This window comes from Carcharodon carcharias, chromosome 22, assembly GCF_017639515.1.
Source record: "Carcharodon carcharias isolate sCarCar2 chromosome 22, sCarCar2.pri, whole genome shotgun sequence".
NCBI lineage: Eukaryota > Metazoa > Chordata > Chondrichthyes > Lamniformes > Lamnidae > Carcharodon > Carcharodon carcharias.
Genome location: NC_054488.1, coordinates 29,819,665 through 29,843,279, shown reverse-complemented (window position 1 = coordinate 29,843,279; position 23,615 = coordinate 29,819,665). Strand labels below are relative to the sequence as shown.

The 23,615-nt window shown below is 47.6% G+C and overlaps 1 protein-coding gene across 1 annotated transcript in view; it reads left to right on the top strand.

Annotated features, from left to right (window-relative positions):
• xylt2 (xylosyltransferase II) overlaps positions 1 to 23,615 on the top strand; it is a 324,124-nt gene that overhangs the window by 276,364 nt on the left and 24,145 nt on the right. Inside the window, exon 10 of the mRNA XM_041216822.1 lies at positions 11,206 to 11,401. Within this exon, the coding sequence (XP_041072756.1) occupies positions 11,206 to 11,401 (196 nt within the window). The remainder of the gene's footprint in view (positions 1 to 11,205; positions 11,402 to 23,615) is intronic.

Sequence of the window (23,615 nt, the reverse complement as noted above, 5' to 3'; positions counted from 1 at the left end):
AGGTCGACAAAGAGGCAGAAATCCAGGGTCAAGGAGGTGCTTGACCTGGAGGCACATCTCAGTCAGCCCGATGCAGAGCCGGCCCTGCGGCTGGCGTACAAAGAGAAAAAATGCGTGCTGCGGGACTTGCAACTCGTTGGGTCCTGCGGTGTGTTCGCGAGGTCGCGGACCCAGGTCCTCAAGGAGTTGGACTGTAGCTCCCCTTTCTTCTACTCACTGGAAAAAAGGCACAGGGTCCATCACCAGTTCCTTACGCTGCTGGCCGATGGCCAAAGGGATCCTTTGTCTCAGATCTGGAGAGCGTCAGTGCCATTACCCGAGACTATTACGCTGCCCTGTTCTCTCCGGATCCAGCCAGCAAGGATCCTCGCAGTGTTTTGTGGGAGGACCTGCCGCAAGTCAGCCTGGAGGGTGCCGGAAAGCTTTACGCTCCTATAAGTCTGGAGGAACTTACCGGCACCCTTGACAGCCTCTCCGGGGCAAGTCCCCGGCCTGGACAGGCTGACTGCAGAGTTCTTCAGGGCATTCTGGGATATCCTGGGGAACAATAGTTTTTAGGGGAGAGCATTGCAACTGGGGAAATGCCCCTATCGTGCTGCCTACGAGGGGGGATCTCTGCCATCTTAAGAGCTGGCAGCTGGTCTCCCTCCTCAGGATGGATTACAAGATCTTTGCCAGGGCATGTCTTCTCACCTTGGCAGTGTGCTGGGCCACATGATCCACCCTAGCCAGTCCTACATGGTCCCAGGCTGCATCATTTTTGACAACATCCATCTAGCCTAGGGCATTATCCACCTTTCCCAGAGGACTGGTTTGCCGAGCACTTTCCTATCTCTTAACCAGGAGAAGGCATTTGACAGGGTGGATCATGAATATTCATTTGGGACTCTGCAAGCAGTCAGGTTCAGGAAGCATTTCATCACCTAGATCTGACTTCTTTATGCTGCCGAAGAGTGCCTAGTTAAGGTTAACGTGTCCCTACCGGTGCCCCTTCTCTTTGTGAGAGGAGTGCATCAGGGCTGCCCCCCCCGCCCCGTCTGGCCAATTGTATTAATTGTATTCTCTCTTCGTGGAGCTTTTCCTGTGCCTCTTGCGAAGGAGGCTGTCAGGATTGGTTCTGTGTGGGCCGAGCATCGGGGTGGCCCCTTCAGTTTACGCTGATGACGAGCTTCTCATGTTCACGGACCCGGCTGACCTGCAAGAGGATGCGAGAATGCTAGGAGGTGTACTCTGCCGTGTCCTCTGCTAGGATCAACTGGGACAGGTGTTCAGGACTCCTGGTCGGTCAGTAGCAGATGGATCCCCTGCCCATGTGTTATGACCGATGCAGTTCATAAAGCTGAGTTATTTAAAAATCCCAGAGGGAAACTTTCAACAACTGTCATAACCTATAATTTTAAGTGTTATGTTTGAGATGCAACTCTAAATTTAGGAATCAGACCCAGTCTCGAGGTTTTACATTAAGCTAAATGAAACATTTTATTAATTTACATAGGTTAACATATTTTACACATGGCTACAAATTACTGTTATTATAACTTTTAACAAATTCCCAAACTAATCTCCATTAAGGCAACAGCAACTTAACCAGACACCGGGCAAAGCATTTTCACCTTATGAATTCAAAATGAGGTTCCTTTCACTTTGGTTCCTGTGGAGACAGTTGGAGGCTTACATCTGCTTTGATCTGATATTGCCTCTGCCTTGCACACACAAAACTGCTGAAGTTATACCTAGCACCGCTCATTGAATGTAAATTCTCATTGTATCACCAGCATCTTCAAACTCTACCTTTTAACAATAGTACCAATTTTATTAGTAATATAAACATATTGCTTGGTACCTGCTAACTAGGTGGTAGTTTTCACCCCACTTCTTGAATGCTCTATTTCATAAAATGCAAATGCACGCGATCTCTCTTACATATCAAAACTAGTATACATCAAAGCACCAAACTAGCTGGCTTTAATCCAATTAAGACACACCCACAGACTAAACCTCTATTTTAAAAGAAAAATATTTTCCAATAATTTATACATTAATATCTTCATGACACCGAGGAACTCAGGCCTTTCACCTGGAGCAGGACCAGTCTCCTCTACCTGGGGGTCCACCTCTGCCCTGCTGAGCATACTGGCAGGAGCTGGAGGTCAAAGCCACCACTCACCTGCAGCACTGGACAGAACTGCTCTGAGACAAAAACAGAATTACCTGGAAAAACTCAGCCGGTCTGGCAGCATCGGCGGAGAAGAAAAGAGTTGACGTTTCGAGTCCTCATGACCCTTCGACAGATTTGAGTGAATCCAAGAAAGGGGTGAAATATAAGCTGGTTTAAGGTGTGTGGGGGTGGGGTGGGGGGAGAGAAGTGGAGGGAGTTGGTGTGGTTGTAGGGACAAACAAGCAGTGATGGAAGCAGATCATCAAAAGATGTCACAGACAACAGAACAAAAGAACACATAGGTGTTAAAGTTGGTGATATTATCTAAACGAATGCGCTAATTAAGAATGGATGGTAGGGTACTCAAGGTATGGCTCTAGTGGGGGTGGGGGGAGCATAAAAGATTTAAAAATATTTAAAAATAATGGAAATAGGTGGGAAAAGAAAAATCTATATAATTTATTGGAAAAAACAAAAGGAAGGGGGAAGAAACAGAAAGGTGGTGGGGATGGAGGAGGGAGCTCAAGACCTAAAGTTGTTGAATTCAATATTCAGTCCGGAAGGCTGTAAAGTGCCTAGTCGGAAGATGAGGTGTTGTTCCTCCAGCTTGCGTTGGGCTTCACTGGACCAATGCAGCAAGCCAAGGACAGACATGTGGGCAAGAGAGCAGGGTAGAGTGTTAAAATGACAAGCGACAGGGAGGTTTTGTAACTCTGCTACTACATCATGGTCCTCCTCCAATATCCACAGTTAAGGTGGAGGCAGCCTGCTGACAGCTGCTCCCTGTCTGTGATGGCCTTGGTGGGCATCCCCAGGGGCCTGCTTTCAGGGTCCTGCTGTGTAGCAGTGGCACCCTCTTCCATCTGTGGAGCTGGAGCTGCTGGGGTCACAGGAAGAGGGGATTTGGATGAGCCAGACATTCCGAGAGTCACCTGGGTTGATGGCCCAGGATGTGCACCTGCTGATCCTCCTCTCTATGGTTGTGAAGAGACCCAAGCTAACTCCTCAAGGAGAAGAGCTGCCCCGCATCCCTCTCATGTACACACTGTTGGAGGCCAACTATGGTGTCAACGATGGAGTTCAACCCGCGCAGCAGTGCAGGAGTGATGTTCTGGACTAAGGTCTCCATGACTGCCGCCATCCTACCAGCTTTGATCTTGGTACATTGGCATACCGGTGCTATCGCCTCAGCCTGAAGGCGGACAGAATCCTCCATCATGTCTTGCAATCTGAGGAGTGCAGCGGACATCCATTCCTGATGTTCCCAAGCTTGCCTTTGCAGCTCCAGCAATTATAACATGACTGAGTCCAGAGGCTCGTTATCTGACTCGCATTCAGCAGATTTCTAGCCTCCAGCAGTCCTCCGAGTGACAGTGAGTGATCATCACAGTGAAATGTGCTCACCAGATTGTGACCCTGAGGCTACTCTAAAACTAGATTCCACCAAAGTGTTGCACTGCTGGATCCTCACTTACTAGAGCACGGCCAACCTCACTACCAGCACAGGATCGGTCCATATCCTCACCAGCTAGCTGGATGGCTCTATTTTCAAAATCTGTGAGGACCTTGATTTTAGGCATTCCTTCACCAGTCTGCGACCTCCCCCTCTTTGTTGTGCGCCAGCTTGTCCTGCATGAATAGAGATGGGGAGAATGTAAGCAGGATGTCTGCCAGGCCAGATGATAAGTATGCCTGACATGTGATTATGGTGAGTGGTCCCACAGATGGGATGAGGACAATGAAGGTGTGTGTGAGAGAGTGAATGGTGATGTCCCTTGAACTGGCAATGAGTGAGATCCCTATGGATGTGTGATGTGTTTATGAGTGTGTGAGTTGAGAGTGACTTCCCTTTTTGGTGCTGGATGGCTGTCCTCTTTTGTAGGGCATTGGCACTGACCACCACTGCCACCACCTCCCACGCTGGATTGCTGATGTTGCTGCCCATCCTGCAGCCAGAACGGGGGTAGAGAACATCAGGGCAGGCCTCCACTGCGTCCCAAAGGTGCTCGAGGGATGCATCACTAAACCAGGGGGTTTCCATCTTTTTGCCTTTCAGGGCCATGTCTTCTTTGCAGCAGTCATGGGCTGGAAGCACTGAGAGGTGTGTGCTCAGCTGCACTTTAAATATGGTGTCCAGCATGATGATGCGGCAAGGTGATGGTATGGAGGGCAGATGAGACCCTACCTGCCATTGAAACGGCATGTTCCCCAGGAAAACATAATTAATTAATCGGGCTTGGGACGATAAGGCGCGAAAAGCTGTGGCTGGCGAGTAAAACATCCTATTTCCTGTCCACTAACATCACTTAGTGCAAATCTGGGACGATTCCGCCCTTAGACTGCAAGAAGATAGCAATAGACTGGTCAGGTGGGCAGAAAAGTGGTTATATGCATTTCAGTCCGGATCATGCATTTGTGGAAGACAAAGCATTTAATACATGTTAAAGGGTGCGATACTGAGAAGTGTAGAGGAGAGGAGTGACCTTGAGTGTATGACTACATACCATGCGGGACAAGTTGATAAAGTGATCAAGAAAGTATAGATTTAAAGTAATTGGTGAAGGATTAGAGGGGTTTTGAGCAATTTTTCCTTCGAGAAGTTGTGGGGGTCTAGAACTCATTGCATGAGAGGGTGGTAGAGGCAGAAACCTTTGTGTATTTGGGTATGCACCAGAAATACTGTAACCTGCAGGATTGCTAACCAAGAGTTGGAATGTCTGTCTCCTTGTGTGCCATAAGTCTTCCTAGGTTTCTACGTTTCATTTTCAGCAGCTCAGACAACAAGAATGACTCACAGGAATGTTAATTGACCTGCCAGAATCGTGGATGTGGCAGTAACCGACTCATTTCATACTTGGAACTCTAAAGTATCCAGGACGATGTAACAATAATGATGTAGTTTGTGGATACGTGCTTTATAAATGGTGGTTCATGATTCCCTGGCCCTGTTGCTTGCGCAGTGAGTGGGAAACCAAGCAGTGATGTCACACACTGTCTCATAGCTCCAGGAGTAAACCCAGTTGCAGTTTATATTGCTGTATGCAGGACTATGGCCCTGGAGCATTACTCATGCTTAAATCCTGGGTTCAGACCTCGTGCTCCTTCAATATTTTGTTCACTGCTTTTGTCCCCTTTGAAATGTGAGGGATTAGAATTTTTGGAATAAGCTGTTGCCTCAAAGGTGGATGACTCAGGGAAGAGATTTGTTACAATCGGCAACTTTGTCATAAGTGACAATTAAGAACAAAATGATTGAAATAATGATAATTAGCTCTTGAGGGTCTATGGCCAATCCCTCTGTAGCCCAAAAAATTTGGATATTACAGCTGGAAACCTATTTCCTGCACAGACCACCTCCAAAGGCAGCAGCATTTCGGTACTCACCATACTTTTAGGAAGCCCTAACAGTTAGTTCAGAATCTGTGGCCCAGTCTAAAACGAGATGGTGGCAGCATACACATAGTACAATACAACGTACAATACAGAAACAGGCCATACAGCCCAACAGATCTTTGCCAGCATTTAAACTGCACACAAACCTCCTTCCACCCTATATCACCTAAAGCTATCAGCATATTCTTTCATTCCTTTCTCCCTCTGTACTTACCTAACCTTCCCTTAGTGCGTATGTGCTGTGACATTTGTGGGTGGAAGATTCTTTATTTACTCCAGGACTCCAAAAAGTAGACTGTAATTTTAGATTTAACTATTGAAAAACCACTCCCTAATCTACACTGTCCAGTTCAGAGGTGATGCAGTGGTTGTCCTACTCTTCTGTTAATTCACAGAACATTGCTAAATGTTCAATGTTGCAGTGTTCCATTTGACTTACAAGGAGGTTGTCATCATTTTAGGGAGGAAGGGAGCCATTTTTGTGTAGAGACAAGGCAGAATATGTGATCTGTATGAATTCTGTTAGCATATTGTGTTGAGAAGTTCTCATATACCAAAGTCACGCTGAGTAGATTTCAATGAAGATGCTGTCCTCTTACACTACAGTAACTCTAGATGATCCCAGTGTCAGTTTCCAGTCTGTTCAGAGTTAATTCATCTCAGTTCGCAGGAACAGGAGTCGACATTTAGCCCCGCAAGCCTTTTCATGACTCATCTGCAAACTAACTCCATGGCTGGAATTTTCCATCCCCGTCAGGAACATCATTTTTAATACGCCTGCATCTAATTATAAGCTGTGCTTGCTGGAATCATCCCCCCCATGTCAAGTTTACCAATCACGTCGACAGGAAAACACGCCGGCCCAGAGCACATCTTCACAAGTGTAATGTCTGACATCCAAGGAGTAAAAGATGCTGGAACCCGACAGCTACTGGACCCTGGAGGAACACGTGAATTGCCTGCTGGATAGATTCTGATGGACATGGCTCTGCCGTGAAGCAGCTCACAGAAGGTGGAAGGTCACCATTGATGTCTGTGCTCTGTTTTGGGACATTAGTGTGTTGGCCATGGTCTGCTATGGATGATCATTGAGGGTGTGGAGAGGAAGATCTAGGTTTGACTGGGAGAGGAAGGTCTGGAGGTTGGAGGGGGGAAAGGATGGTGTCAGGGGGGTGGGGTGTTAGGTTGGGAGGGAGGAAAGGAGTACCGGGGAGAGGGTGTGATGGGGAAGAATGCAGAAACTGAGGAGGTAGGTGTAAGGTAAGGAGTTCAGAGAGGGGAAGGACTTCAGGGGAGGAACAAGTTCAGAGGGGGGCAGGTCTTTTGGGGGAGGAAGGAATTCGGAGGGGCCAGGAGTCTAGGAGAGGAAGGAGTCTGGGGGAAGGAGGGAGCTTGGAGGGGAGGAGGGAGCCCAGGGTGAGGCAGGAGTTTGGAGGGGGGGAGGGAGCTTGGAGGTGGAAAAGATGGGTGGGATTCTCAGGAAGATAGAGAACATCGCATTCACCTGGACATCCAGGAAAGAAAAGGGTTCTGGTTGGTAGGTGATGGCTGGGTGGTGGAAGGTAATGCCAATGGTGTCAACAGTGATGGGATAGAGAATATGGGTGACTGGAGGAGGAGAAAGGATAGGGGAGCTGAAGACATCCTTAACCACCATCGAAAGTGAAATTGCAAGTGAAAGGAGCCTTGTGTTAGGTGGGCATGGATATTGCATCAGAGTGCGATCAGTGAGTGGGCAAAGATGCAGGTCAGCTCAGATGGGCAACTGAAAGAGAACCCAGCAGGCAGCATTGAAATTGCTTGGGACATTGAGATGAGTGTGATTGAGAAAGGCTCCGCTTGTGTGGAAGAATCCACGAGGCTGAACTGCTAGTGGGGTGGTGGGGGGGGAGGTGCAGGCAGAGGACTCATGAAGCTGAAAGACACCATTACACATTATTCAGTGAAAGTGAATAATTTTCACATTATAAAGTGACAAAATGTGTTCACCTATACAACCACGTGATCAGAAATTCTTAAACTTTTCTAGGCCTACCACCTCTTCTATGTGCTGCCCCGACAGCTTGTGCAATGGTTGGCCCTGTTGTCTCTGATGACTTTGGCATGGATCCTCTGGAGAGCCGAGGCTTTGAGGGCCCCGGCTTGCTTTGGCTGTCTTTCTGTGGGCCAGCTGTTCTCTCTGTGGTGACAGAGGATGAGTTTGAGAGGGTCACAGGCTAAGGCGACTCAGAGGGAGAGGGTAGCCTCTGATATTCCTGAGCGGATGACCTAGGGATGTCCAGCTGCCGCTTCCCCTCCCTTTGAATGCCTGGGGGCCCCGGCCTGAATCCTTGAGGGGAAGGAGCACCTAGGAGGATGTCGAGATGCCCCGTCTTTCTCACATTGCCACTGCAGGAACTCAACCATGGCTACCGCGATGGAGTGCAGGTCTGTGCACATCTTCATGTTCTGCTGGACCAGGGTTTCCATGGTATCCGCCATCCTTCCCATTGAGCCCTCCATACGTACACATGTGGGCACCATTTCATCAAACAGCAGGCAGATGCACTCCTTCGACTCGTGTGCATTCTGTTGAGGGCTTCCAAAAGCTCTCCGTGATGTTCTCCTGCCTTCTGCTGACTCTTCACAATGAGTTGGCAGGTCAAATCCAGAGGCTCGTCATCTGACTCGGACCTCACAGATGCCTCTTCCCCAGCAGAGGGAGCTTGGCTAAACCTCTTGCTGCAGACATGTGTCCGTGCAGTAATTGTGAACCCAAGCCTGCCCTTGATCAAGGTCCCACTGAGGTGTGTGTCTCTGCGCTGGTGGAGGGTGTGGGTAAGCGCAGTGGCAAATCTTCAAGGCTGCTTATTTCCAGCTCTTCAACGGAGGAGGTGTCCTTTTTGTTGGAGGTGCAGACCTGGATGGAGCTGAGGGACTGGCTGGCTGAGGGCATCGGTCGCTTGGCAGAGCTCCCTGTGAACCAAAGTAGAGACAATTAGTGCATGGTAGCAGAGTCAAAAGCAGGAGAGAGAGCACTCACAGTTGCGTTGAGAGAGGGATGATGTGGTGCAGGATCCTCACGAGGGGGTTTGCCACCGACCTCACCATCACTGCAAGCAGGGTCCACGTCCTCACCAATCAGCGCGATGGCACATTCCTCAAAGTGAATGAGGGGCCTAATGTGAGCCACTCCAGCCCCGGTCTGGGACCTCTCCCTGCTGTTGTCAGCCATTTTCCCCTGCATGAAAACAGATGGAGAGTGTGAGCAGGACACATGGCACTGCGTAGAATGTTTGTGTGGTGAGCGGAGCCATGGACAGGATGAGGGCGTGAGCTTGAGAGGATATGAGCCTTATGGAGATGTGAGGGTGTGTGTGAGAGTTGGTGGTGTCCCTTGAGGTGTGAGATTCCTGTGGATGTGTGATTGGTTTGTGAGTGTGTGAATTGAGAATGATGAGAAGAGTGACTTACCCTGGCGGAATGGATGAGATCATTCACCCACTTCCTGCACTGGAAGGCTGTCATCTTTTTTAGGGCGTTGTTGCTGACCACTGCTGCCACCGCCTCCCCTGTTGAATTGGTGACCTAGCTTGCTTGTCTTTGCCCAGAGTGAGGGTAGAGAACATCACAGTGGGCCTCCACTATGTCCAGTAGGTGCTCAAGGGAGGTGTCACTAAAGCTGGGGGCAGCATGTTTCCTCCCTTTGGCAGCCATCAGTTCCCAGCAGCTTCCTATCCCTTGAAAAGAGCTAAGAGTACAGACCGTGCAGGGGCAGAGTTTAAACATGGTGCCCGGTTTACTGAAGGCCTGAGGTGATGGCGGGGCGGGTGAATCAGAGGCCACACTAACAGCGACCTGCCGTGTTTCCTGGTGCTGCATAATTAATGAGGTGGGAATGGCACGATACAGCGTGAAAAGCCGCCATTGCGGCCGGCAGATGAAACGTCCTTTTTTCCGCCTGCTACCGCACTTAGTGCAAATCTGAGACGACTCCGGCCTATACACCTGCCTTTGCACCATATCACTTAATACCTATGGTTAACAAAAATCTACCAATCTTGGATTAGCATCAGATGCCACTTACAGAAGAGTTCCAAACTTCTACCACTTTTTGCGTGTAGAAGTGTTTCCTAATTTCACTCCTGAAAGGTCTCTGACCTTAGACTCTGATCTCAAGTACTAGACTCTGTAACCAGCAGAAAAAGATTATTTTTTCTATCCTATCTGTTCTCTCAGTCTGTAACCTTCTCAATTCAGGGAACACAATCCTAGTTTGTGTAATCTCTTCTCATAATTTAACCCATGGAACCCAGGTACTATTCTGGTAAATCTAAGCTACACTCCCTCCAAGGTCAATATTTCCTTCCTAAGGTGTGGCACCCAGAACTGCTCACATTACTTCAGGTGCGGTCAAACCAAGCTTTGCATAGCTGAAGCATGACTTCTGCTCCCTTGTATTCTAGTCCTCTGAAAGAAAGGTCAGCATTCCATTAGCCTTTTTGTTGGTTATTTTCTGCAGCTGTTCATGATATTTTCATGATCTATGTACCTGGACCTCCAAATCTCTTTGGTCCTTCAATGTTTTTAGCTTTTCAATATTTAGAAAGTACCCTGTTCTATTCTGTTTAAATCCAAAGTGGATGACCTCATATTTGCCTACATTGAAATCCACTTGTTACAGGTTTGGTCATTCAATTAACCAATCGATATCTCTTTATAATTTTATGCTTCCATCTACAATTCCACATATTTTTGTGTTATCAGCAAATTTGGATATTTGGCTTTCTATCCCATCATCATAGAAAGTTAGCATGGAGGTACAACAAACAATTAGGAAGGCAAATGGTGTGTTGGCCTTTACTGCAAAGGAATTAGAGTACAAGAGTACAGGGATTTGGTAAGACCACCCCTGTAATGCTGTGCACAGTTTTGATCTCCCTAACTAAGGGAGGATATACTTGCCTAGTGGGCAATACAGCGAAGGTTCACTGGATTGGTCCCTGGGATGAGAGGGTTATCCTATGATGAGCAGCTGAGTAAACTGGGCCATGCTCTCTACAGTTTAGAACAATGAGAGGTGATCTCATTGATCCTGAAGGGGCTTAACAGGGTGGATGTTTCCCCTGACTGGGGAATCTATTACATTGTGGGCACAATCTCAGGATAAGGGTCAATTATTTAGGTCATGAGAGGGTAGATGGAGAAAAACCGTCCCATTGATGGAAGGATCGAGTACCAGAGGGCACAGATATAAGGTGATTGGCAAAAGAAGCATTTGGCAACGAGGAAAAACTTTTTCAGAGTAGGTGGTTAGGATCTGAAATACGTTGCCTGAGAGTGTGGTGGAGGCAGATACAATCAAGGCTTTCAAGAGGGAGTTGTATTATTATCTGAAAAGAGAGAAGCAGGGCTACGAGGAGAAGGCCGGGGAGTGATACTAGGTGAACTGCTGCTTTAGAGAGCCAGCACAGACATGACAGGCCTATGGCCGCCTTCTGTATTGTAACCATTCTATGATAATGAAGTAAGTTTAGTGCACAATTTACTGAGCTATGCTAAAGGTATAAGGCATGCAGTTAACAGGGAACAATAATTATTTAACCCATGGTTTATGATATAGTTTGTTTGCCCTTGGAAAGATTTTGAAAATATTTGCTTTTCATTTTATTTAGATACGAGCCTGTGGGACATACCCTCGCCGTCCACCTTTACTTCTATGATGACCGATTCCAAGGTTATTTAGTGATGCAGCAAGTTAAGAATGTCACTACAGGCCAGAAGGAGACCCTGGAGAGCTGGGTGGTACCTCGTTCCATGCTACGCTTGGCAAATATTGGCCTAGCACTTGACCGACTTCAGAACCTGGAGGTAACCAGGCCTGTACTGCCACGGAGGCTGAACCAGACATTGCATTGTCAACTTTATGCTTGGTTTGTGTGAATTTGTGCTCTTAAGATCAGGGTAGTTGCTGCTTGGGAATGGAAAACTTACTGTTCCCAACACTCATTGCCAGTGTTGAGGATCAATTGTTAATGCTTCTATGTTTCACAACAGCATTGTTCGAGTAAGCACAAGACATGACAGTAGAGTACACAGAACAGACTTTATTTGTATTTAGCATGGGTGATCAATCTATACTGTAGGCAGAGTAGGCACTTTTTGGTATCTCAATCTTTGGAGCCCTCTAACTAACTATTGAAAACCATACTACTTTATACATCTTACTTTGTCTACAGCAAAGGCACATGTCACAGATTTGACTTCATGATGTATCTGTCTGAATCCTTGGAAAGCAATCTGTTTGCATAAACAGCTTTGGTTGTTACTCTATAGATACTTCTCAAAAAGACTTCCTTGCTTAACTGTTCTTGAAACTTTTGAGGTGTTTTAATAATAGTCATTTATTTTCTTGTGCAAGCATTTGTTAAAGATAATACTCAAATTAAAAGCAAATTGTTCTCGGATTGTTCTCACTAGAACGACGGAGATTGAGGGACGACTTGATAGAAATTTACAAAATTATGAGTGGGTTGGACAGAGTAGATGGTCAGAAGCTTTTTCCCAGGGTGGAAGAGTCAATTATTGGGGGACATAGATTTAAGGTGAGAGGAGAAAACTTAGAGGATATGTGCGGGGCAAGTTTTTTACACAGAGGGTAGTGAGTGTCTGAAATTCGCTGCCAGAGGAGGTGGTGGAAGCAGGTACGATAGTGGTGTTTAAGAGGCAGCTTGACAAATACATGATTAGGATGGGAATAGAGGGATACGGACCCCAGAAGTGCAAAATATTTTAGTTTGACAGGCAATCTGATCGGCGCAGACTTGGAGGGCCGAAGGGCCTGTTCCTATGCTGTACTTTTCTTTGTTCTTTGTTCAAACTGATTGGCTGGCAGCTCTAGCAATCCCAACAGCACTAGAACTGAGTAGTGGGAGCTGCTGGGACTGCAACTAGGCCGGCCTCAGGATGAAGACAGCCATGGCATCCTGACCCAGGTAAGTCGGGGATTTTGAATGGGGAGGGACTGGGAAGCTTAGAGATGGGGGAGAATGGGTGTGGGGGTGAAGGGGGTGGGGGAGTGGGTTTTGGAGGCCAGGCAAGGAGGAACAAAGTCGGAGGGGGGGTGCGGTGGCTAACATCTTGGAGGGGTTGCCCCAATGTGCCTCCTGAATGATGTCCACCCACAACCTTTTCCATAACATTGTTTTAAAAATGACCTTTTCATTCCCACTCACCTGCCTATGCCAATCATATTATGGCGTGGGGAGTGTAATATTCGGGTCAGTTGGCTTGTCAACAAGCTCAATTTCCTGTTAATTTTTTTCAAAATGGCACATGGGCTGCTAATTTTGCTGTCCGCCCACCTGCTGTTTTATGGGTATTGGGTTGGAGGTGAGCGGGAAGCCAGTGGGCTAACCACAAGTCATATTTTATGTGCCCCGCCCCCCCATCAAAAACACACCCAGTGTGGGGCCATAAAATCCAGCCCCTGATCCCAATGGCAACACCAAGATTAAAAACTTTGTCACTCTGTGGCAGTGCAGAACCCATGTATTGAGGGAAATAGCTACTAACATAGTAATTCCTGCTTCTTACAAAGAATGTTCTTCACTTTCAGATTCAAGCCATACTCCCTCCCCTAAAATGCTTCACTGAGATGGACAACAGCTATTGCCCCTCCCTGGTTGCCCAAAAAGCATTAAGTGTCAGGGATATTCTGTGGGACTAGAACATAAGAAATATGAACAAGACCATGCAGCCACTTGGACCTGCTCTGCTGTAAATTAAGATAATGGCTGAAGTTTTACATCAACTCCACTTTCTCGCCCTAAACTCATATTCCCTCATTCCTTTAGTGCCCAAAAATCTAATGGTCATACTCAATGTCTGAGCATCCGCAGCTCTCTTGGGCAGAGAATTTCAAAGGTTTTCAACCCTGAGTCAAGAAATTTCTTCTCCTCACCTCAGTAATAAATGGTCAACTCATTATGCTGAGACTTTGAACCCTAGTTCTAGACTCACCAACCTATGACAGCCTTGTCACACCTATCCTGTCAAACCCTCTAAGAATGTTACATGCCATCATCTCTCATCCTTCTAAACATCAGAGAATGTAGGCCCATTCTACTCAATCTTTCCTCATACAACAACCCTCTTACCCCAAGAAACAACCTAGTAAACCTTTGTTGCTCTTCTCTAAGATAACTACATCCTTTCTTAGGTAAGGAAGCCAAAACTCAACATATTACTCCAGGGATGGTTTTGCTGAAGTAGAATAGCAGCAACCTCTTCTTAATCTTATTTTTTAAATTTATTCTTTCATGAGATGTGGGTCTCACTCACAAGGCCAACATTTGTTGTCCATCCTTAATTGCCCTTGAACTGAATGGGCTTACTAAGCTATTTCTGAGGGCAATTAAGAGTTCACCTTACTATGGATCTGGAGTCACATGTAGGTAAGGATGGAAGATTTCCTTCCCTAAAGGACATTAGTGAACCAAATGCGTTTGTACAACAATCAATGATAGTTTCATGGTTACCATTTCTGAAACTAGCTTTCAATTCCAGATTGTTTTTATTAATTTAATTTAAATTCCACCAGCCACCATGTCCCCAGATTATTAACTTGAGCCTCTGGATTATTGGCCCTGTGATATTACAACTAAGCCCCCATCTCATCAGTTTGCCTTCCTAATTGCATGCTAACCTTCTATTGTTCATGTACATGGGCACCCAGAAACAGATGGAAATGTGTTTATACTCGAAAGAGTTACATGGGCACCCAGATCCCTCCAAGTCCCTCACTAAACACTATTTTCTGGTTTTCTATTCTTCCTGCCAAATGGATAATTTCACACTTAACCACACTATCTGCTACCTCCTTGCCCAATCACTTAACCGGTTTATGATGATGAGTGTAATTCATAGTATAATCTCCTAATTGGGCAATTTTTATTTAAGAACATCAGTTTGTTTGAATTGAGCAATATTTAGTGTGTTATGATTAAAACAAAATTCCTGGAAGCAGAGAAGGTTGAGAAGAGATTTAATAGAAATGTTTAAAACCATGAAGGGTTTAGATAGAGTAAATAAGGTGAAAGTGTTTCCAATGACTGAAGGGTCGATAAGCAGAGGGAACAGATTTAAGATGATTGGCAAAAAAAAACAGGCACCATGAGGAAACCTGTTTTTATATAAGAAGTGGTTAGGATTGCACTGCATGATAGGACAGTGGATACAAATTTAGTAGTAGTCTTTGTAAGGGAAATGGATAAATACCAGAAGGAGAAAAGTAATGCAGGAATATATGTTGGAGTGAATGGATTGCTCTGCAAAAAAGCATGCTGGATGGCCTTTTTTTATGCTGTATGTTCCATGATTCTGTAACTCAGTCCCCTCATCTAAATCATTGATGTAGATTGTAGGTAACTAAGGCCCCAGCTCCAGCACTGATCCTTGTAGTACTTCTCCAGTTATAGCTTGTGAGCCCAAAAATATCCTGTGTTTTCCTACTTTCTGCTTTCTATGGATTAACAGTCCATGCCAACATATTGCCCCCAATCCCATGAGCCCAAATTTTATGAAATTACCTCATATGAAACATTGCGTGAAATTTTCTGTGCCCACTGGTGTCGGGCGTGTTTGCCAGCTCGAGTAGACAATATGGCGAGAAGACCAAAAATTGGTTTTACGACGTTGTGAAACCAGTTTAGAGTCGTATGGTTTGCCAGTCAGTGGTGGGCCTTATTTCCTGCCGTCGGACATTGGGAACCTCATTGTAATACATCTGCATATCACTACAAGCCCGGCACACTGGAATCATCCCTCCCGCATGGTGGATCATCGAAGCTACGCTGACATGTTTCACAACAGCATATATAAGGTGTGCTGCACTTCAAGGGGAACTTGGAGGTGAGTGCGCAGTAATGTTGCACGTCGCTCACCAGGATCGCCTGTTGGACTTCAAGGTTAAGGCGCTGTACATTCAGGCGAGGGCACAGGCATGTCGATTTTTCCCGGCTGTCTAACAATGTGGTGCCGGGACAAGGGCTGCATTGTGGTTCAGGTGAGTTGGGGGTGGGGTGCAAGTGCTGCACTGCAATTGAGGCGACTTGAGGGTGGGCAAGGGCTACTCTGTGGTTGATGGTAGTGCACAAGCACGTGTGGGGTGGAGGGTGCAGGGAAGTGGTCACACCTTGTATAAAGTGACCATTCCTCTGCAGCTGAGACATTCAGGCACAGCCACATTGACATGCTTGGATTCGGGCCTCGAGCTTATCTGCCCACTCAAGCAACACGGAGGCTTGAAAGTGCACCAAATGCTCCTGAACTTTTCACCCCTCGGGCACAGACTGCAATCTAATGAGTGTTTTAGTGTACTGCAGAACAGTTGGACAACTGGGCATGTTGTACAATCTCCTTGCTAAAGCTGGACGTGGAGCAGTCACTGGTGGAGGCGCTCACAGCCGCTTGCAATGTCATCATTCAGGTTTGGACTAGTCTCCCCCATGGTTCAAGCTAACAGTGCAGCCTTGCAGTGTGGGTTAGGAGAATGCCTGCGCCTGAGCTGAGAGCATAGCATGCAGTCCAGTGGACAAAGCTGCTGTCCATCGGTTAGGTGGAGTGTGGGGGAGGAGGATGGGTTTCAGGCACCCATGCAGCGCACTAAACGCTGGCCATCCAGCTGTTGGCCAGCACTCTCTAGGATGTGTTAAGGGGCCTTCAGACTTAAGCAGGAGAGGTTCGTAGAACACCCAAGCAAACCCACACATCTCTCTCTTTCATTCTGCAGGAGGAGTATATCATGAACCTGGTGAACGAGCTGTATGCCTCGTGGCATACAGAGAGCGGAGATGAAGGAGAGGAGAGCGATGGAGGCACCTGGCTGGGCAGAGGGAGGAGCAGCACCCTCAGTAAAAAAGGGGCAGCTGTGGCTGCCGCATAGGCCGTTGAAGAGCCACAGCGAGCCGTCGCTGTTCGCCGCCTAGCTAGACCCAGGATCTCATGACACCGCCTTTCGGAATTGTAGATGACCAGCAACCAGTGTTATCGAAGACTGCTCATGTCTAGGGAACTGGTCAGTCACATCTTCCAGCTGCTGCAGGATTTGACGCCATGGGGACTTAGAGGGCATCCATGCCCATGGCCATGAAAGTGACCACAGCACTAAATTTTTATGCCAGTGGGTCCTTTCAGGGCTCCATGGGTGACCTCTGTGGGATATCGCAAACTTCCACCCACAACTGCATCCATGAGGTCACAGATGCCATCTTCGCAAAGGCACACAACTTTGTGCGTTTTGCCCGGGACCATATAGCCAGGATGCAAGAGTGCTGGGATTTGCCCAGATTTCAGGTTTCCCACAGATGCTATTGTACTATTGCACAGTACTATTGACTGCACTCAGATCTCTGTCACAACAAGCAATCAACTATGTCAGCCACAAGGGCTTCCATTCGCTATATGTTCAGCCTGTCTGCAACCACCACAAACGCATCCTGCAGGTCTGCACGCCATTTTCAGGGAGTGTCCACGACTCCTACATTCTCAGTCGGTCACAGATCCCTGACATCTTGCAGGGTCCACAGAGACTGCAGGATGGCTCCTAGAGGACAAGGGCTTCCTGTCTGGTGGCCTCAGACAGCAGCAGAGTGAAGGTGTAACGATGCTCATGCTGCAACTTGCACTTGGAGGAAACTATCAGGATGCTGAAAATGAGGTTCCAGTTCCAGGACCTGTCTGGTGGAGCCCCGCAGTATAGTCCACAGTCGGTGTCACGTATCATTGTCACCTGCTGCGCCCTTTACAACCTGGCACTGGAATGGGGGAGAATTGCTGGCTGAGGAGGAGATGGAGGAGCTGGAGGTCTCCTCCGATGAGGAGGATGTCAACAGGGATGAGAGTGAGGAAGTCCTCGAAGATGACAATGACAGCGATGAGGCCATCACACTGGCCAGACGAGGCAGGCATGCTTGGAAGCCCTCATAGCTGTGGAGGATGATGACGACATGCAGTGAGGAGACACCATAGATCTTCACGTTGCATCTGCGAACGTTGCAGTCTGGTTGATAGCAGTGCACATATCGTCTGTGATAAGGCTTCTGTCATGGAGACGCAGCGTAGGACTTAATGGACACTCAATTTCAGGAGGATGATGATGACCTGAAGTGAGGACACTCCATAGATCTTCACATAGACTGTGAATTTCTGACTCCTGTCTAGCCAAAGGCAGCTCACGCACTCTGTGAGCAGGGTCGTATTATGGAGACGCAGCCATGAAACTTAAATGCAACTGAAGCTTTGCCAGCCTTCAGCACTGGTCACAGATGCTGATGAGATGGGTTCCAGCCTCACCTTAAAGGTGCTGAGAGCGCACATGATGGAACTCTGACACCTTCCCACGACATTCTGGCAGCAATGACAAGCACCATCGAGGTGCAGGCATCAGTAATGTGTCCAATGAGTGTGAGGTCTGAAGGCTGCACGTAGCATATGGAAGAGGCCCTGGACTGTGACACTGCCTTTACCTTGTGCGGAAGCCAAGGTTTCACACCTGAGTGACACGAACACTGCTCATCAAAACAAGGAGCCATAGGCAGGAAGACATTCTTGGAAGTATATTTACAACAGTGAACATTATGTGCAAGAGATTAAGACCAGTTCCCAGGCTGTGCAACTACATCTTCTTAACCTTTCTAACCCTGCCGCTACATCTTGGTGCTGCCCCGACATCCACAGTGGAAGTGGAGGCAGCCTGCTGACTGCTGTGCTGTGTCTGTGATGACCTTGGGTGGGTGCCCTATGGAGGGCTGAGACATGGAGGGCCTGGGTCTGCTTTCGGGGTCCTGCTAAGTGGCAATCGCACCCTCCTCAGCCTGTTGTGCTGGAACTGCTGGGGCCACAGGAATACAGTATTCGGATGGGCTAAATACTCCTGGACTCCTGGTTAGATGGTTCCGGGGTGTGCACCTGTTGGTCCTCCTCCCTGTGGATCCCCGAGGGCCCCTGGCTAACTCTTTGAGGAGAAAGGGTAGCTAGAATGAAATCAAGCTGCCCTGCACCCCTCTCGCGTACACACTTTTGGAGGCCAACTATGGCGTCAGTGATGGAGTTCAGCGCGCAGTGCAGGACCGATGTCCTGGACTATGGTCTCCAAGGCAGCTGCCATCCTACCTGTGTTGACCTCAGTGCGTTGGCATGCCGTACTATCACCTCAGCCTAAATGTGGACAGAATCCTCCATCGTGCCTTGCAATGTGCAGCGGACATTGCTTCCTCATGTTCCCAAGCTTGCCTTTACAGCTCCAGCAACTGTGACATGACTGAGTCCAGAGGCTCATCATCTGACACGGACTCAGCAGATTTCCGGCCTCCGGCAGTCCTCCAAGTACTGGAGGCCTGGGAAGTGCCTGCTGCCACCTGCTGTGGATCAGATAGTGCGATGTGCTCACCAAGATTGTGATCCTGAGGCTACTGTAAAGCTAGGTGCCACCGAGGCGTGTGTCTCTGCGCTGGTGGAGATTGTGTAGGTGAGCGCTGTGACGGGCCTTCAATGAAGGTGCCTTCACATTCTTCTACAGAGGTTTCTTCAGGGCTTGATTGGACACCCTGGGTCATGGACTCCATTGGCTGTTTGCCAGATGTGCCTGTAAAAGCAAGGTGGGATAATCAGTGCATGGCAGGAGACTGCGGAACAGGGCACATCAGTGACAGCATTGTTGTCTGAGGATGTTGCACTGATGGATCCTCACTTGCTAGAGCACCGCTGACATCAACGTCAGCACAGGAACGGTCCAGATCCTCACCTGGATGGCTCTATTTTCAAAGTCCACGAGGACCTTGATTTCAGGCATTCCTCCACCAGTCTGCGACCTCTCCCTTTGGCGCCTGCATGAATAGAGATGGAGAGAATGTAAGCAGGATGCCTGCCAGGCCACATGCTAAATATGTTTGGCATATGTGGGTGCTGAGTGGTTCCACAGACGGGATGAGGACAATGAAGGTGAGTGTGAGAGTGAATAGTGATGTCCCTTGAACTGGCTGTGAGTGAGATCCCTGTGAATGTGTGAAGGGTTTGAGAGTGTGAGTTGAGAGTGACTTACCCTTGCTGAATGGAGGAGATCATTCATCCTTTTTCGACACTGGATGGCTATCCTCTTTTGTAAGGCATTGGCTCTGACCACCACTGCACCACATCCCCATGCTAGATTGATGATTTTGCTGCCCCTCCTGCAGCCAGAGCAAGGATAGAGGACATCACTGCAGGCCTCAACTGCATCCAAAAGGCATTTGAGGGATGTGTCAGTAAATAGGGGGTTGCAGTCTTCTTGACTTTCAGGGTCATGCCTTCTTTGTAGCAGTCCTTATCTGGAAGCATTGAGAGGTGTGTGCATGCTCACTTTAAAAATGGCACCCTGCATGATGAAGCGGCAAGGTGACAGCGTGGCGGGCGAATGAGGGCCCGCCCACCATCAAAATGGTGTGTTTCCCAGGAATGCATTATTAATGAGGTGGGATTGGGACGATACGGCGTGAAAAGCCGCCAGGTAAAATGTCCTTTATTCCGCCCATTGAATACTCTTTGACAATCCCAATACATTACGTCCCCTGGTTCCCCTTACCTCTTCTCAGATCCTCCGAAAAAAACAGATTTGGCAAGCACGAATTCTCTTTTATAAATTCATGCAGACTATGCCTCATCATATTATGATTTTCCAAGTGCCCTGTTACCATGTTCCTAATCAAAGGTTCTAGCTTTTTCCCAACTATTGCTATCAGCCTGTTTTATTTCTGTATTTCCTTTCTGAAACAGCAGGGTGTCATTTGCCTCTTTTTTATTCTTTCATGGGATATGGGTGTCACTGCCTAGGCTGACATTTATTGCCCATCCCTTTTTGCCCTTGAGAAGCTGGTGATGAGCTGCCTTCTTGAACCGCTGTAGTCTATGTGGTGTAGGTACACCCACAGTTCTGTGAGGGAGGGAGTTCCAGGATTTTGACCCAGCGACAGTGAAGGAACAGCAATATAGTTCCAAGTCAGGATATTGAGTGGCTTGGAGGGAAACTTCCAAGTGATGGTGTTCCCATCTATCTACGCCCTTGTCCTTCTAGATGGTAGTGGTCATGGGTTTGGAAGGTGCTGTCTAAGGAGCCTTGGTGAGTTCCTGCAGTGCATCTTGTAGATGGTACACATTGCTGCAGCTGTGTACCAGTAGTGGAAGGAGTGAATGTTTGTGGATGGGGAGCCAGTCAAGCAGACTGCTTTGCCCTGGACAGTGTCAAGCTTCTTGAGTGTTGTTGGAGCTGCACCCATCCAGGCAAGTGAAGAATATTCCATCACACTCCTGACTTGTGCCTTGTAGATGATGGACAGGCTTTGGGGAGTCAGGAGATGAGTTAATTCACCACAGGATTCCTAGCCTCTGACCTGCTCTTGAAGCCACAATATTTATACGGCTAGTCCAGTTCAGTTTCTGGTAAATGGTCACTCCCAGGATGTTGATAGTGGGGGGTTCAGCGATATAATGTCATTGAGTGTCAAGGGATGATGGTTAGATTCCCTCTTGTTAGAGGTGGTCTTTGCCTGGCACTTGTGTGGCATGAATATTATTTGTCACTTGTCAGCCCAAGCCTGGTTATTGTACAGACCTTTCTGCATTTGGATATGGACTGCTTTAGTATCTGAGGAGCTGCAAATGGTGCCGAACATTGTTCAATCATCAGCAAACATCCCCACTTCAGATGTTATGAGGGGAGCAAGGTCATTGGTGAAGCAGCTGAAGATGGTTGGGCTTAGGCCACTACCTTGAGGGAGTCTTTTGTCCATGTATGCACCAAGGCTGCAATGAGGTCAGGAGCTGAATGGCCTTGGCGGAACCCAAACTGAGCATGCGTGAGCAGGTTATTGTTAGTCAAATGTCACTTGATAACACTGTTGATGATCCCTTCCATCATTTTACTGATGATCGAGAGTAGACTGATGGGGCAGTAATTGTCCGGGTTGGATTTGTCCTGCTTTTTGTGTACAGGTGATAACTGGGCAATTTTCCACATTGCTCGGTAGATTCCAGTGTAGTAGCTGTGCTGGAACAGCTTGCCTAGGTTGGCAAGCTTGTCACTCTACAACGACCAATCTAGAGTCTAGGAAATTCTGCAAGATCAAAGTGAATGCATCCACTAGCTCTGGAGCTACTAATTTCTCCAGGTATATTTTCTTCGCTAATATTGATTACTTTATGTTTTCATTCTCATGAGACACTTGGTTCCCCACACTTTTTGATATGCTCTTTTTGTCCGCCACTGGGAAGAATGGCACAGAGGCCCAAATCTTCCAAGGACTGGCTGAACAGCTGTGACGTTTAAACAGCTTTTCAGTGTGTTAGTGTTAGTATCTGAGCAAATGTTGAGTGAATGTGTGAATTGGGTGAATGTGTAGGTGGGTAAGGGGGTAGGGTGGTTGAGATAAAGAGGTAGGGTGACAGGTAAGTGGGTAAGGAGTAAGGTGAGAGATAGGTAAGATGGAAGATGGGTAGAGTGGCAGGTGGGTAGGGTGGTTGGTGGGTAGGTTGGCAGATGGGTGGAATGGCAGGCGCGTAGGATGTTAAGTGGATTCGGAGATAGGCAGGTGGGGTGATAGGTGGGTAGGGCGGTGTGTAAGGTGGCAGGTGGCTAGGGTGCTAGCTGGGTAGTGTGGCAAGGTTGAGTTGGGTCGGCAGGGAGCTGTGGCTTCGGGGGGGAGTCGAGAGGTTGGGGGTGTAGTTGAGGTTTGAGGGGGAACTCGGGGGTGAGTGTCATTGGGAAGGGTCAGTTGTGTCGTTACCCAGGAGTTAGACTTAGGATTTTTTTTGTCTAACATTTCTTGGGTAACTATCCAGGTAAGTTAGTCAGAACTGTCAGAAGTCTCCTATTCTACCTCACCGTTAGAGACTTTAGAGGACCCATAGAGAAGGGGAATTGCCCATCAGAAGTTTGAACTGCCCAGACAATTCCCACAGAGTTAATGCATTGGGGCTTCCGAGGGGTTCCCAACACATATTTTGAGGATAAAAACAAAAAAACTGCGGATGCTGGAAATCCAAAACAAAAACAGAATTACCTGGAAAAACTCAGCAGGTCTGGCAGCATCGGCGGAGAAGAAAAGAGTTGACGTTTCGAGTCCTCATGACCCTTCAACAGAACTAATATAAGCCCAACCCCCCTTAAACCAGCTTATATTTCACCCCTTTCCTATTTTTACTTAGTTCTGTTGAAGGGTCATGAGGACTCGAAACGTCAACTCTTTTCTTCTCCGCCGATGCTGCCAGACCTGCTGAGTTTTTCCAGGTAATTCTGTTTTTGTTTTACATATTTTGAGGAGTTTGTGCGGTCACCAACGATTCAGAGACTGAATCACTGGGTCATAATATTGGCTTAACGTCTGTCAATTCCTTATTCATCATTATATTTTTCTGCCTCTAAAGTACCAATGTTTGCTTTCTCTAATCTCTTCCTTTTTACAATCTTGTAAAAGCTTCTTACTGTTTTACTCTCATAGTTTACTTTCTTCTACTCGATCAAGTTCCTGATGACCCTTTTCTGATTTTTAAAACCTTGCCAAGCCTCAGGCTTATTGCTCTCTCTCCCGCTCCTAATCTCTTCTTCCCCTTCTCGTCTCTCTCTCTCTCTCTCTCCCCTCCTTGTTCCTCTCTCCCTGCCCATGTACTTCTCTTCCTCCCTTTGTCCCTCTCTCTCCCTCCCTTTCTCTCTCTCTCTCCCCCTTCTCTCGCTTTCCCTTTATGTCTTTCCCTCCTTTCTATCTCCCTCTCCCTCTCTTCTCTTTCTTGTTCTTTCCTTGTTTCTCTCTTTCTGTCCCTAGCTTTTTCTTCCTCTTGTCTTTATCTCTCTCCCTCTGCTCATCTTCTTTCCCTCCCTTCATCCCTCTTTCCCTCCTTTCTCCCCTTCCCTTGTTTCCCTTTTTCCTCATTTCTCTCTCCCTCTCCCCTCTTGCTCCCCCTCATGCCTCTCTCTCACTTCCCCTCATATCTCTCTCTCTCACTTCCCCTAATGTCTCTCTCTCTTTTCACCTTGTCACTATCTCTCTTTTCCCTT